Genomic DNA, 16,975 nt, shown 5'->3' on the forward strand with positions numbered 1-16,975 from the left:
CACTTATTTTATAAAAGCAATTTTAAATATTGAATTCTAATTAGAACCAGCCATTAGATGAGGAGAAACATGTGTGGAATTCTTTCATAAAGCAGCTGTTAAAAGTGTATTTTCCTTAGGTGACAGGACTGCTCAAGTCCTATTGTGTCCAGTGTTGGTAGCTGACTAAATAGCCAAGTTCATTCTGACACCTAAAATATTGTGCTGTGAATTATCACCTTCATTTTTTTGATCAGATACAATTCAGCACCGGCTTGTTCAATTCTACAAAAGCACTTCAAGTACATTTTTTATCAAAGTTTTCACACATTTCAAGGGACCTAAGAAAATGACCTCCCAAAATTACCCAGTGTAGACAGGCATTTCACATACCCGGGTGAAACCCATTTTTTTACAGGGTGTTTGTCATTTATGGCTCCCCAGTGAGACCACAGGGCAGGCCCCCTTTTCCCAAAGGTTTCATATGTGAATAAGCCGCTCCTTGAAGACACCAAACAGTCACACCAACCAGGTTTTAAAACTTTTTATTTGCATATTAAAAAAATTGTGCATTCCAATAATTAAAATCATTTGAACAAAAAAAAAATGGCACTCTGATTAAACTGCATTTTACAGCCTGCAGGACCCCCTGGACCAGCTTGGTTTTTACTCTAGATTTCACTGTCCTCCCACCAGCTTCTTCCTTCACCAACATGCAAGTTCTTTTCCTTCCCTGCCAGCCAGACAGGCAGATGGGAGAGGCAGGTGCGGCCTTGGTTGTCAGTAGTTCTCTGATGTGAAAAGGGGCAGCACAGTCACTTAAACTGATCCAACCTCTTTGCATCTTACAAAGTTAAACAGCTAAAAGAAGTAAAATAAGAAGGCAATGCTTGTGGAATGTACAGTGCATATTGGCGGTGCGTGCCTCATTAGGATTCGCCTGCTTGCTTCTCCTGTTCAATCGCTGGGATGAGAAAGAAAAAAGGAGGGGGTCGGTTATGCGGATTCCGTGTAGCCTGGTACAAGACCAATAGTACTTTAGTTTAAAACATCTTTCCAAATTATCAAAAATTCGACAAGTATCAATAGGCATTTCATCATGAAGGCTTATATTCAATAGGGACATTAGATAAAAACCTACATATATCAATATGGTATATTAAACATTCCATTATCGAATTAGTAAAGCCTTGTGTTTGTTGGCTGCAGAGCGATTTTTAATTAACCTTTCCAGGCCACATTCATCATAAACTGCTTGCTCCTGCCCCACCCTCCCTCCCTCCCTCCTACCCACCCGCCACTCCCACTCAGCCTCTTTTCCAGAAGGGGGGGGACTGGGGGGTTGGGGGGAGGGGGAGCTTGAGCTTACTTTCTTTTGAAGGCAGCGGATTTTTCTCTTGCGTTTCTGTCTTCTTCAATTTCGACTTATCGAATTTCTCAATCTCAGCCATATCGGGTTTGTCAGACATGATTGCAGGGGAAGCTGCAGATACAAAGCCAAGGAGGGAGAGAGGGTGAGAACATAGCACCCAGTCTCGTTTCTCCAGGCTCAGAAGTGCGCTTATGCCCTCGCATTTCATGCCTGAAACCCCACCTCCGCCTCCTTCCACGTTCATTCCCAGCTAGAGATCTTTCTTTCTATAAAAAAGACCCCCACCTCGTTTCAATACTGCGAAATGCGGGGACCAGACGGGGAAGATCGCTCTCACATTAGGAGGCCCATGGAGCGCTGCGAGTTTGACTGCAGCGTTTTAACATCCAAGTCTGACTAGTAAGAGAAGACCGGGCGACTGGACGGTGGAGAAAATCGAGTAAAAATTCTCTGAATGAAGCCAAGTCTGCACACAGTGCTTCCATTTTCTATAGGTGCTCTGTCCTTGCAAGTGTGCGGCCCGTGCGGCTTTTCTTTTGTCACAAAGGCGGCGGCAGCTGCTGCGGCGCCTCCGACCACCGCCCTACCGGCTTCCTCACTGGCGCGCACAATGCAGCCAGCCACACAAAGCTGCCCCACACCCATAAATCATCCTCATCTGCACCCAGGGGCAATCCGGCAGCCTCGGCACACATTCCCCTGCAGGGAGGACTTTTCACACTGCCCAGACACCCTGAACTTGGACAGATACAGCCCACGAAGCCACCCGAGGCTAGGAGAGAAATGTAATTGTTGTAGCTCGGGGCTGGTGGGTGTGAGTTGGAACAAAGAATCTTTCTGTTTCTGATTTATCGCCGCCTAAGGCAATGCGGAATGCCTTCCAGGGAGAAAAAGAGAACACCGTTCCCTGGAAGCTGCGTAACAAAACACCAGGTTATTATTTCTTTTTCGAAAAAAAAAAAAAACCACCCGCTTCGGACCCTGTTACCCAGCACCTGGAAGGATTGGACATCCCCAAGGCAGCCTTTCCCCGAGGGCCCCTGGGGCTCGGCATCAGCGATGCCGCAATAAGGACGCGGATGCCAGGAGGGAAGGGAACCCACCCAAATGCGGGAGGAAGGGGCCCCAGGGCTCACCCGAGCGAGGTGCGCGAACTAGAGGAGTCGGATCTGCTCAGTGACCGCCGCCGAATGTCGGGCGGGGGCGGCGGACTCCGTTATATGCGCGCTCCTATGTAAATGAGGTGATGTCACCGCCCCTGCGCTTAACTCCTTCGCGCCAAGTCTCAGGCGGCGCCCAGGGGCCTGCCGGCGTTTGGGAGCCCCCACCTGCGTTCACCAATGCACCCTAACCGCAGCTAGGGTGGAAAAATAAAAGGAGCAAAAGCCCAGTCTCCAACACGCCCATCATAATGCACTTTCTCCTTTTATGTCTGTTTTATCACAATGAATTTTTGCAACAGCCCTGCAAACCCGCTCTCGGGGCGGAGCAGGGTAACGAAGCGCCTGAGGGGTACCCAGGGGGACCCGCATTCCTTTACTGCGAATCTGGCTTTGTCTGGTGTAACCATCTCCAAGCGAGGGTGCGGTGTAACCTCGCAGGAGGGCCTCGCCCACTGCGATTCGTGTGACTCAGCTTTCAGGCCAGTGGAGGGCATTCCATTCGCCCCACCCGGCCCTCTTTGTCTCCTCGGTGGCGGTCTCCGTGACTTGGGTGGGAGGTAGAGAGAGCACCCTAAAGTGGTTTTTAAAAATGTCTTCACTTTGACATGCATATGTTAATTTTCATCGCTTTAATTTTTGTGAGCACCCAAATGAAATCACCGGAATATTTGCTGGTTTGACGTTCATTTATCTGGAGTTTGTAGAGTTCAACGCCTCCCTCTTAGAAAAATAAGCCAAGTTCAAGCTTTGCAATGGACTTGCTGCTTGACAGTGAGGAAGGACATTCTTTTCTTTTCTTGCTCCTTATTTTCCTAAATTTACAAAACTGATTGCTAAGGAGGCCTGCGTGGAATGCCAAATACAAGCAATGCTATTATTTCAAAAATATGAAGATTCAATTTAAAAATCGAACTGTATATTTTGAAGGGAGGCTTTTTCAGCACAAGACATTTTCGAAGTGCACTTGTAAGTTAGACCCGGAAATGTGGAAAATGTAGCTAGCGGGGAGCAATTTTCAAAATGGCACCTGACTCTGAGTAGTTACAAATGTCACACCCTGCGCCTGCAAATAGCTAGGGAAAGAAAAGAGGCTTGCAAGTTGAAAAGGCCTCCTTGAAATTGTTCTGAAATGCAAAACAGCATGCAGAATACTTTTCTGCACCCTGAGGGGCTGTTTCCAAAAAAAATCCTTGCTAATCACATTTATGGCACAGGCTTTGTCTCAAGGGGACTAGAATCAACTGTTACACAGACCCTTAAAAGCCAGTGTTGGGTAGCTTGGACTTCCCCATTTCTTCATCCACTTGACTTCCTTCTTCATAGGGGATGTGGGAGGAGCAGACGTGACTGTCTGGTTCCCCAGTTCATGCTCTGGTGGGTGGCTACCATTCTGCTCTCCGAATGGAGGGACATGACCCTTCCGTGCACACACAGGATGTCACCTCTCTGGTTACAGGACCCTCGACTCCCCTCATTGCCGGCCTAAAGAGAGTCCACTTGGTTGTGAAAACTCAGAAAAGATCACGCAGGGCGCATTTCTGGCCTGTTTAGCTGGCAGCTGGGACACATACCATCTATGTAGGTTCTTCGAGTCCCTTTCCCCTCACCCCACCGGTGTCAAGAATCACTTCTTTCCTCCCCATGTGTCCCATTACAGAGGAACCACTACTAGCTCCTTGATGCTTCTCCTCAAGGCCTTTGCCTTAGAAAGGCTTAGGCCTTGCGGCAACACTATCTCCAAAGGAGATGGGGGAGTGTAAATGCCTGGAGACTTTTTCTAGTTTGGTAATAAGCAGGCTGCGCTGTGTTCAGATGCTGGTAGGAAGAGGGCGGGTGGGTAGATAGAGATAGACCATAAGGGAGGGAGGCCAACTGTACTGCCTTTGTAAGCGACTTGAGTTTGTCTCACCACCTGGTCAGGGACCTTGAGACAATGAAAAGGAGCCAGTGAGGCAGATAAAAGGAAATACAAACCAAAGGAATATTCTCAAGTGCTGCGTGCTCCTGGCCATGTTCATTAATTTTTCAGTGCCTGAGGTTTCTCATCTGGAAAATGGGATCATTTCTGTACCTACCTCACAGGGTTGTGTAGAGACCTAAATGCTTAGGAGTATGCATGTCAGTAAACACTTTGTATTATTAGTATTATTTTTCGGATAAGAGGTTGAGAAAGATAATAAAAATATTTTAGTGTTGGGCATTAACTAAAAGCTTAAGATGTTTTTATGTTAGCTAGTTCTCATAAAGTACTAGTATGAATGAGATCTTTTGCTAGTTTTTCAGCAAATAAAAAACTCCCAGTGCTTACTGCCTTCTAAGAGTCAGGCATGCGTTGCATTTGTTTTGATTTTTCATGCCTATGCCTCTCCATCAGTAGAGGTTGACAGATGGGGAAACTGAGGCTTAGAGATCCATTGTCGTGATAACTTGGCCAGAAGCTACTCTCTATTATTTAAGCTACGGGGTATATAAAAGCCTTCACCACCATGCCCCTCAGGGAGGCTGGGCCTGAGATTCGTCAGGAAGAGTGAGGCAGGCTGCTTTGTTTCCCACGATGCCTGGTAGACAGTACAGAAGTTGCTCAATAAACAGTTATTACATTGTATTGAAATGATTTGCTTCATTAAAGAAGGTCCTTGAAACTCAGCTAGGCCCAACTCTGAACCTGCGACCCTAGCCACCTTGCTTTCCTCTCCAGATAATTAAATCCTTCCAGGACTAATGTTCTGATGTCAGGGACAGTTCCTGCTTTGTGGAAGCTACCATTTATAAGTGGTGAGCTCGTGCTGGGCACAGTCACCATGAGCTTTCAATCCCGATGGAAAAGACAGAGGTGTACAGGTACAAAAGAACTTTGGGGCACCAGGGCTCCCTGGTGAGACATGAGTCTACAGCTCACCCGACACTGGCCCTGCCTTCCTCATCTCGTGGGCCACAGTGGCCTGTGAAAAGTGTGCCTAGTGAGTCGGCATTAGAGGGTGGCCCCCTGTGAGCCTGTGTCCGGTGGAACCAGGAAGCAGTGTCGGGGCTGTATTTTATTCTGCTTTCCAGGGTGGGCCTGGGCCTGATTTGTAGCCATTTCCAATGCTGGGAAATAGCCCCTGAAGTCTGAGTTCATGAATATCAGTCCTATTATTTTTAACCCAGTGCACTGTGTGCAGAGCACTGGCCACAAGCAGAGGCGAAGGAAGAGGAGGAGGAACCAAGGAACGGCCACCGTAGCAAGGCTCCAAACTCTGTGCTTTCTCAAGCCCAGGCCCCTCTGTCTGCATTTCAAGGCCTCCTACCACCTGCCCCCACCTGCCTGCAACCCACTTTCCCCTGTGGCCCCGCAATCTCCATGTGTTCATCTAAATCCCCTTAAAAACACAGCCTCAGTCCCCCTTTCACGACAGGGAGAGGAAAGGACAGGAAGGGAAAGGCTGTTTGGTGGACGATCTGTATACAACATCTAATTCAATTCTCACCCTATTTAGCGGGAATTAAATCCCCATTTTACAGCTGATGGAACAACTGAGAGAATGTAAGCATCTTATTGGAGATCAATCACCCAAGTCTAGCTACCAAGTGTAAGTGTGTCCTTCCACTGCAGACTATCTCTGCATTACGTTCAGCCGAACTGTCTTCTCCAGGATTCCCACCTGTGGCGGCCCCACGCTGCGCTCAGAGCGAAGAGAAGGCTCCCTCAGCTAGTGTGCTAAAAATGAGGACAAGGAAACAGAGAAGTCAAAGAACACTCGAGAAGGTCGAATGTTGTGCTGCTAACTTTCTTGTCTGCTCTGTTGATCTGATGGAATCTCAGAGTCAAGAGGAACTTTGCAAGGGGATCTCATTCAACTCAGTTCCTTTCAGTGGCTTGAATTTGCCTTTCCAACATCCCCTCCAAGTGGTTACTCAGCCTATATGCACAGCAAGGGCAACAATAATAAAGCAGAGAAACTTTGAGTACATGCAGGGGGTGGTGAGTAGCTTAATTTGTCTGGGGCTTGCATAGAATGAGAGAAAGTGACAGAAAGTAATGTTGAGAGGCAGGCAGGGACCAGATTGTAGAATAATAATAATAATAATAATAATAACATCTATCATGACTATACTAATGGCATTAACAGTAGTAAACGTTTTTTGAATGCTTACTATATGCCAAGGAGCTTTCCTAGATCCTGACATAGCCCTGTGAAAGAGGCACTGTGACTCTTCTCCATTGCAGATGTGGAAATCCTGGAGCCTTGAAATAATTGAGCCAAAACCACACAGTGAAAGCCAGAGGCAGGGTTTGAACTCAGACTGGCTGGCTCAGAAGCTTCCTCATTTAAAAAGTGTCCTATAAATCATTCAACTTTTCCATCATTAAGACTTTTAAACATAGCTATTGTAGTTATAGATCACATAAATTAAAAATCTGCCTGCTCCAATTTTCAAATTATTTCATCATAGAAATTCAGTCTGCTCTTTTTGCCTCCTCCTGCATAACCCAATGCACTTGCAATAAAAGGGAATTCTTTATCTAGAACATCGGTAGTTTCACACAGCTTTTTACTTGAATATTTTTCTCAGCAGTCATTCATATTACAATGGCTTAAAAAAATCAGTAGGTCGAAAACATATTGAAAAGTGAGGTAGGAATTACATACTCCCAGCAACCTTCTGTGTTAAAAAAGATAAACTTTTTGCCCTGGCCAGTGTAGTTAAGTGGTCAGAGCATCAGTCTTTGCACCAAAGGGTCTCGGGTTTGACTACCAGTCAAAGGCACGTATCTGGGTTGCAGGTTCATTTCCTGGCCCCAGTAAGGGCACGTATAGGAGGCGACCAGTCCATGTGTCTCTCTCACCTCGATGTTTTTTTTTTCTCTCTCTCTCTCCCTCCCTCCCTTCCACTGTCTCTAGAAATCAGTGGAAAGCCCAGCTGGTGTGGCTCACTGGTTGAGTGTTGACTCATGCACCAAAAGGTCGCCGGTTTGATTCTGGGTCAGGGCACGTGCCCAGGTTGTGGGCCAAATCCCCAGTGGGGGGCATGCAGGAGGTCACCAATCGATGTTCTCTCTCATCGATGTTTCTGTCTCTCTCTCCCTTCCTCTTCTCTAAAAAAAAAAAAAAAAATCAATAAAAACATATTTAAAACAAAAGAAATTGACTGGCATATACCAAGACCAGTGAAGAAGCAAGCCTTTGCAGGATGTCTGCCCACTTCCCCAACTCTCTCTGATGCCTGCACTCACAGGAGCCTTCCCAGAGGAAGGATTCCATTGACATCATTTGCACCAAAGCAAGAGGAGGAGGATGTCATCTTCTCACATAAAGGCCAAACATGAGGTCAATGAAAGCATCAGGAAAAAGACACTTGAGTTCCAGTTTTATACTGTGTGAGTTACAGCCAGGACCCAATTTTGTGGCACAGATGATAGACAATTGTGATCCAGAGACACTACAATGACCAAATCTCACTTTTGTGAATAGATTCAACTAAAGATTTAAAAGTTAATTATATTCTTCAAAATGTTAAACATTGAGTTACCATATGACCCAGCAATTTCACTCCCAGGTATAATATATCCCCCAAAAAATCAAAGGCAGACATTGAGACAAATACTTGTACACTTCTTCATAACAGCACTATTCTGGTAGCCAAAAGGTGAAAACAACCCAAATGTCCATTAATGGATGAATGCACAAACAAAATGAGACCTACCCATACGATGGGATGGTATTTGGCCACAGAAAGGAATGCAGTTCTGGTGTATGCTATGACATGAGAGAACCTTGACAACATGCTCAGCCTTGGCTGGTGTAGCTCAGTTGGTTGGAGCATCATCCCCTGCACCAAAAGATTGTGGGTTCAATTCCCAGTCAGAGCACATACCTAGGTTGTGGGTTCAGGCCCCGGTTGGAAGTGTACAGGAGGCAACCAATCGATGTTTCTCTTTCACATCGATGTTTCTCTCTCTAAAAATCACTAAAAAGACATCCTCTGGTGAGGATTAAACAAAACAAAACATGTAGGCTGGAAGAAGCCACACACGAAGGACCACCTATTGTCTGATTCCATTTATGTGAAATGTCCAAAATAGGCAAATCCATGGAGACAGAAAGGAGATGAGAGGTTTCCAGGGGATGAAGAGAGGGAGGAAAGGGGAGTGACTACTTACTAGGGTGATTAAAATGTTCAGGAACTAGATAGAGGTGGTGGTTGTACAACATTGTAAATGTACTAAATGCCACTGAATTGTTCACTTTAAAATGTGAGCCCACTTCTAGGAATATACCCTAAGAAGCCTGAAACACCAATCAGAAAGAATATATGTACCCTTATGTTCATAGCAGCGCTATTTACAATGGATAAGAACTGGAAACAGCCCAACTGTCCATCAGTAGTTGAGTGGATAAAAAAGCTGTGGTACATATACACAATGGAGTACTATGCAGCTGTAAGAAAGAAAGATCTGTTATCCTTTGAGACGACATGGAGGGACCTGGAGGGGCCTGGAGAGTATTATGCTAAGTGAAATAAGCCAATCAGAGAAAGACAAGTATCACATGATCTCACTTATTTGTGGAATATAATGAACAAAATAAGCTGATGAACAAAATAGACCCAGAGACATGGAAATAGGGATAAGACTGAAAAACCTCGGGGGTGGGGGAAGAGATAAACCAAAGAACTTATATGCATAACTAATGGACACAGATAACAATACTGTGAGGGGGGAGTGGGGATGAGGGTGTCAATGGGGGGGGAAAAGGAGAAACATCTGTGACAAAAATAAATTAATGAATAAAAAAAAACATAAGATGAAATAAAATGTAAATAAAATAAAATGGTTAATTTGATGCTATGTGAATTTTGCCTCATTAAAAATTGAAAAAGAAAGAAGAAAAAGAGAGAAAGTCAGGCATGGTCTCATCTCCTGACACCTGTGTCTAGTTATGAGGCGATGGGAGGGGAGTGAGACTCTAGGCTCAGAACTCTGTGCCATGGATGAAACCTATAGACCCTTTCTCAGAATTATGTAAATGCATAAAATAAAAAACCCAGGATCAGCCCTGGCCGGTTTTTCTCAGTGGTTAGAGCGTCGGCATGCGGTCCAGAGAGACCTGGGTTCGGTTCCCGCTAAGGGCACGAACCTCGGTTGCAGTTTGTCCCCGGCCCCAGTTGGGGTTGTGTGGGTGGCAGCCACTCGTTGTGTCTCTCTTATGTCAAAGTTTCTCTCTCTCTCTTCCTCCCTCTCTCCTTCCCGCTCTATCTGAAAATAAATGAAAAAAAATAAAAATAAAATAATAATTAAAAAAAAAAACAACAACCAGGATCACTAACCAAAGCAATTCTATTTCCATACAGTTACCAAATGGGTTTTAAACACTGTGATGTAGTAATGCATATGCTTCTCTGTGCAGTAAATAACACAGTCTAGTAACAGGTCTCAGACCCAGTGATCAATGTATAGATAACAGTAAAGTGTTAACAGATATAAAAATATCTGTGATTTCTGCTGTTGATATAATCACAGGAACTGCTAATATTACGGAGGTTCCTTGCTGTTGTGGACTGAACATTTGTCTAAACGAAGGTGTCTGTCTAGAAGCCACAAAGGGAGTTCTCACCAGGGACCGCATCTGTAGCACCTTGATCTTGGACTTTCCAGCCTCCAGAACCGTGAGAAATAAATGTCTGTTATTTAAGCCACCCAGTGGATGGTGCTTGGTTATAGCAGCCCAAGCTAAGAGGCTTGCCTACATGCATACCTGCAGAAAATGCTAATGATCATTGGAGGTTAATGAAAGGAAAGATATTGTTTGTTTGTTTTTTCCTTTGTAAGTTCATGGACTCCGTGGATTTTCTCCAAAGAACTCTGGAATGTCTGTGGACCCTGGTCTATCTAAGGGAGGGGTCTCTCAAACTACAGCAAGGCACCATTAGTGTTTCTGAAAGAGAATGCAAGAGATGGATGGCATGGCTGCCAGTGAACCTGATAAACCCTGAATAACTCCATTTTGGAAACTTACCATTTCGCCCTGCGTGTTCTCTGCATGGCCTAAATTCCACAGTCTCTATCAGCAGATTATCTAAAACGGTTTAGGCAGCAGCTCCGAGGAACCAGTAAATCAGACAACAGCTTAAAAAAAAGACCAGCTTATAGGTGTCACCTTACATTTTGGGCATTAGTAAGTCCTTATGTAATACAACTCGGATTTTTCTGGTGTTTGTAAACTTGGTCAATGTATCTTCTCATCTTTTGTGTCCCTTTCATCTTTTTTTTTGTTTGTTTTGTTTTTTAATTCTCACCTGAGGATATTTTTTCAATTTATCTTTAGACAGGATACAAGGTGCGGGTAGAGAGAGAGAAACATATTGACTGGCCATCTCCCACACGATCCCAACCAGGGCTGGGGATGAACCGCAACCGAGGTACATGCCCTTGGCTGGAATTGAACCTGAAACTTTTTGGCCTGCGGGCCGACACTCTAAACACTGAGCCAAACTGGCCAGGGCTATTCCTTTCATCTTAAAGTGCCCTTATGAAGATCAAGGGGCTAGACATTGGTATCAATATTTCAAAGAGGATGAAATTCAGCACAGAGAGGTTAACTGACCTGCTCAAGGGTATTCAGCTGCTTAGCAGAGCCAAGAACACAGACCAAAACTCCTTACCTTCGACTGTGGGCCCATAGTTCTCCCAACCTGATTTTAGGTGCTAGAGCTCAAATCCTCCCTACTCCACATCTAGGATGAGAAGGAGCCAAATTCAGACATTTATGAAACTCAAGCCATCTAAGGCAGTATTAGAACTAACTCTGGGATGATTTGGGATGTTCCCTATGCTAAGCAAGAAATAGCACACCTGCTTTTGTTATGTCAGCGCTGGTGATGGTGGTGTCTTTGGTTAGTTACTTTTTTCACCCAAGCATCCATTTCTCAGATTTGAACCTGCAGGCTTGGCTTCCAAGGTCTTAATTCACTCATTCATGAAAACAGCTTCCCTGACTATCCCCTCCCCTCCTTTCTTTGCTACTTTTAGTACTTGGCACAAAGAGTGAGCAGACATCTGGACTTAAATCTTTCTATTGTTTTATCTATATACAGACAGGTATATCATTTTAGTTTGGGCCAGGAAGAGGTATTGTAGATCTGAGTTTTATATTTTGCACTGTATAGTTCTGTTTGCACCAATGCCTTACTTTTGCAGTTGGGATACTGGCCTTGGTCCCTGGGTCTTGGGAGGTAGCCTTTAAGCCCTTGGAATTTCCCAAGTGGTTGAAGTGTGGAATTGTCTTTGTTATTCTTGGTGGGTCCCTTGGACCACACCTGATTGCCCATGATAATGAGGTGGCTTATAGAAAAGGTGCAAAAATACACGAAAGAGTTTCTAGACATCATTTACCTAGATTCATCAATTCTTAATATTTTGCCAGATTTGCTTGATCATCATCTATCTTCTTTTTGTTTCCTTTTGAAAAAATTTTTTATTTAAATTTCTTGGGGTGACATTGGTTAACAGGATTATACAGGTTTCAAGTGTACATTTCTGTGATACATAATCTGTATATTACATTGTGTACCTGCCACCCAAAATCAAATCACCTGTCACCGTATCTTTGACCCCCTTTACCCTTTATTGCCAACATCCAACCCCCTTCCCTCTGATAGTCACCATACTGTTGTCTGTGTCTATGAGGTTTTGTTTGTTTGTTTTTCTTGTTTGTTCATTTGTTGCTTTTAGTTTTATATTCCACATGAGTGAAATCGTATGATTCTTAACTTTTTCTTTCTGATTCATTTCATTTAGCATGATATTCTCAAAGTCCATCCATGTTGTCACAAATGGCAGTATTTCATTTTTTCTTATGGATGAGTAGTACTCTGTTGTATATATTTACCACATTTTCTTTATTCAACTTATCTTCTAAACCCTTTGAGAGGTAGTTGTGAATATATCCCCAAATGCTCGGTGGGCACTTACTAAGAACAAAGACATTCTCCAATATAACCACAGTACAGTTATCAGTACCGGGAAATTTCACATTGCCACACTACTGTTATCTAATCTACAGACCTTATTCAAACGCTGCCTATTAGCCCAACAATGTCCTTAGAACACCTTTCTACTGATCTAGATTCCAATCCAGGGTCATGCATCGCATTTAGTTGTCATGTCCCATTAGTGTCCCTTAATTTAGAACTTCCTCAGTCTCTCTTGGTCTTCAGTGACACTAATATATTTCTTTTAACACAGCAGGCCAGTTGTTTTGTGGAATTTCCTTGATTTAGGTTTGACTGGTGTTTCCTCATGATTACATTTTGGACTTTGTCTATTTGGCAGGAATACTACATAAGAGATGCTATGACCTTCTGGGTGCTTCGCATGGGGAGGCACATAACGTTGGTTTGTTCCATTATTGGGGAGATTATGTTTGATCACTCGAGTAAGGTATTGTCTGCCAGGTTTCTCCACGGCAAAGCTGTTATTTTTGAGATGTGCTCTTCTATGTATCTCTATTCCCTCCACGGTGTGGATATTTCAGCTGTCTTCACAAAGAAATTTATTTCTCACAGTTCTGGAGGATGGATGTCTGCAATCAGGGTGCCAGCATGATCTGGTGAGGGCCCTCTTCCAGGTCACGTGGCGGAAGGGCAAGGGATCTCTGTGGGGTCTCTTATATAGGGGCACTAATCCCATTTGTGAAGGCTCTGCCCTCATGAACTAATCACTTCTCAAAAGTCCCACCTCCAAATACCATAAAAATTGAGGGGTAAGATTTCACATATGAATTTTGGGGAGATACAAACATTCAGACCATAGCACTTAATAGTGGTGGGATTTTTTTTCTTGAAAGTCCCTAAACAGATGTATTAGGTTTTTAAGCAGCATAAAACATTACTATAAATATATCAGCTTAAAACTGTACACAATTATTATCTCTCAGTTGCCATGATATAGGAGTTTGAGCACAGCCCCATTGTTCATGTGGAAAAGACATGTAGGTTATGAGTATAACTTTAGCTTTATTAACTGTGTTTCACGTATTCAAAACTGTAAACTTACTTTTGCCCACCCCTCTGTGTGTGTGTGTGTGTGTGTGTGTGTGTGTGTGTGTTTCTTTCTTTGTTGGGAAACATACTGACATTTGTTGTGCTAGTCACTTCGTATTGCTTTGTTGGGTCCTCTTAATAACCCCATGAACTGCGTCTTAGTGTGTTCATTTTACAGATGGAAAAACTGAAGCTCTAGAGATCACAATTGGCAAATAGCTGAGCTGGGATGGCATCCAGCTCAGTCTGGTTTTGAAGTGTGGCCTCTAAGCCCCTCCTCACGGATCCAGGATTCATGCAGGAAGAAGTCCCTGGACAGTAGTCTTTCAAGTGCAAATCACACAAGCAGGCCCGTCTGCCCCTTGCAGACTGACAAAAATGAGACGGTTGAGTAATGTCTGAGGTTGGCCAGAATGCAGGGAAAGAAAAATGAAAGCAGCTCTCACGTGCCCTATCAGACGTGTAAATTGGTATAGACTTTTCCAACGTACCGGTGGCTCTCACAATTAAAACGGCATTTCTAGTTTCATATTGGACACTGTGGTTCTTTCAGCTGGTCTAATTAAATCTACATGAGGCAGATTAACAAGAGCAAATAATTAAATTTAATTATACACATGGGAACCCCACATAGCTGAGAGTGTCAGAGACTCTCCACACATGAAAGGTTCGGAGACAGAAAGGGAAAATCAGGTATATATGGTATCCTGAGCTCAAGCACCTGGGACTTCAAAGGAGAGGAAGGTCATTGCAGGATGATAAGAAGAGCAGACGTTCAGTCATTAGAAGTTGGTCATAAAAAGTTATTTTCAGTGATAACTTTTATTATGGACAAGGCCCCTAATTTCAGTTCTTTAAGCGAGAAAGAAAAGTTTCTCATGGGTCTTCAAGGGCTCTATCACCTTCAACTCAAAGTAATTCACATGCCCAAGTGGCAGACCTTGGGAAGGTGTGTTCTGAACCCCTTTGACATTTACACAAAGATATGTATCTACACATACATCCACATACATATATAGCTTTCTTCCCATAGCGCTGTAGGTAAGAGGAAAAATAGAATCAACCTAACTGGATATTAATAAGGACATGATAGAATACCCAAACAATGGAAAATCATGCAGCTATTAGGAAAAGATCAAGGCAGATTTATTCATGATGGCATGGAAGGATGTCCAAAGTATACTCTTAAGTGGAAAAAAGAGAACCTCAAAAATATTGTATGATGCCCTCTGTATAACAAAAAAAGTGAGGTGTATAGAGACAATTTGCACAAGGGAATTTTAAGAACTATTAATAGAGAGTACCTCTGGGGAAGAGGAACGGAGACTTTTCTACCATTACATTTTATCAGAAGCATGTATTACTTTTATATTTTTAAATATTTTAAATATCATTTTGTTTTACTTGCATCTTTTACATATTTGACTAACTTGTTTTAATTATTTCTTTTTAAATTGATTTGACAGAGAAAGACGAAGGAGGACAGAAAAAGAGAGAAACATCAATCTGTTGCTCTACTTATCCTGTATATGCCCCAACCAGGGATCGAACCAACAACCCTGGTGCATGGGGATGATGCTCCAACAAGTTGAGCTACCTGGCCAGGGCTCATCTTTTATATATTTAACAAGAATTATTTGTGGTGATAATGGGGGCTGTGCATGTGTGGGTAAAGGGGGTACATGAGAGATCTCTGTATTCTCCACTTGATTTTGCTATGACCCTAAAACTGCTCTAAAAATAAAGTCTATTAAAAATAAATAGAGCCCTATCCAGTTTGGTTCAGTGGTTGAGCGTTGGCCTGCGGACCAGAGAGTCCTGGGTTTAGTTCCCGCTAGGGGCACGTACCACCAAAAATAAAATTAAATAAATAAATAAATAAATATTATTTGTATATTTGCTTGCTTGTGAAATTTTATAAAACCAACATAAAGGCAGATGAGTATGCCTTTGAAAGAAATAGAAATAGGACTTGAGGTTACTTTAGGAAGAAAATACCTCTGAAAGGAAGTGAAACAGACAGCGAAGACAAAATAGTGGCACTTCCTGCTTGCCTGCAATTGAAGGAACTTGTGTTCTTAAAGGGGCAGAGTAGGACCGTTATTGTCCAGAGTATGGCTCTTATAATTCTAAATCAAACTGATGGTAGACGGGGCCACAGCAGTCCCCCTTTCTAGAATGCAACTGAGACACACAGAGTTTAGTCAGCCAGCCCACTGCAGGTTCAGTTAAGAGCCATCCTTAATTAGAACTTCGATGCCTTAGAGGTTTTCCTATAAAATGTGAGCACATTACATTTCAATGCATTGAATCACATTTTCAGTGATGTAGGGAAACTGCTCTTGGAATCACATAATGAGTGTATGGGTCTGAATATTCATGTGTCGGATTTCTTTAAGTAGAAGCACCTGCAGCCAGGTTGAACCACAATAAAAGTGCACATGTGTACAGACACGTCATTTGAAAATGTTGCCATCATTTCATATCTGCCAGCTCATTCTTGCCCCTGACAGCCTTATAAGGGTGTGATGGGGCAGCTGGCATCCCATTTTTAAGTTAAATAATGAGACACGTGGTAAGTGACCGGCCCATGGTCTCTGGATACATAGGAAGGCCAGCAATGGGTCCCAAGCCTATCAGTTTGGCTTCTGGCCTGGGGCCCCAGTAGGGGAGGAGCTGTGGTTTCCTGGGGTTTCATCATACCTCCATCTGCTTATTTGAAAGTAACTTTCCATTGACTTCTTCTCCACCTATCTTAAGAGTTAAGTGCCAGTGAAGCTCTGCAGTGAGTGTTCTGACAAGGGAGGGATCCATGTGGGTAACAGAGGGGCCAGCCTGGATAAACAAGTGAGGCTGGGATGGGGGCAGGAGTGGCATCTTGCCTCCCCTCTCAGCCTCTCATCAATGCTCATGATCCCTGGTTACTCCCACCTGTCTACCTTGTGCGGCCTCATAGCATGGGAGATGAGAGGGTCCCACAGAAGGGGTGGGGGTGGGAAAGGACCTAGAGCATATTCACAGCCCCTGTCCCCTTCTGTCGGCTGATTGCCGGTTTCCCATAAAGTGCTGGCTGATCACTGCCATGGAAGCTGAGTAGAGAAGCCTCACATACCTGTTCTACAATCACCATCATTTCTGCATGATGGGCATTGATTCTGGTGCTCCTGGTGAAGAGTGCCATGTGGCAGCTTCAAGGAATGCTGCCTTTTCTCCTTTCGCTCACCATTCCCATCACGCCCCAGTCAAAATGCAGAACACCCAGTTATATTGGAATTTCAGATAAAGAACAAATAGTTTGAGAGTGTAAGTGATCCCATGCAATATTTGAGACATGTTTATATTTCAAAACTCTTCATTATTTATCTGAAATTCCAATATAACTGGGTGTCCTGTGTTTTATTTACCTTGAGGGGGAAAATTCAAACCTTTTCACAAATTG

General features: G+C 43.6%; 1 protein-coding gene across 1 annotated transcript; it reads right to left on the reverse strand.

Moving 5' to 3' along the window:
* Positions 1-509: 509 nt before the first annotated feature.
* TMSB4X (thymosin beta 4 X-linked) lies at positions 510-2,619 on the reverse strand. The gene is made up of 3 exons (XM_036271526.1): positions 2,488-2,619; positions 1,349-1,462; positions 510-943 (listed from the first exon to the last, which is right to left on the reverse strand). Exons 2-3 carry the CDS (start codon positions 1,446-1,448, stop codon positions 909-911), a joined length of 135 nt encoding a protein of 44 aa, XP_036127419.1. The 5' UTR covers positions 1,449-1,462; positions 2,488-2,619; the 3' UTR covers positions 510-908.
* Between the last annotated feature and the right edge of the window lie 14,356 nt (positions 2,620-16,975).

This window comes from Molossus molossus, unplaced genomic scaffold (genome assembly GCF_014108415.1).
Source record: "Molossus molossus isolate mMolMol1 unplaced genomic scaffold, mMolMol1.p scaffold_m16_p_2, whole genome shotgun sequence".
Lineage (NCBI taxonomy): Eukaryota > Metazoa > Chordata > Mammalia > Chiroptera > Molossidae > Molossus > Molossus molossus.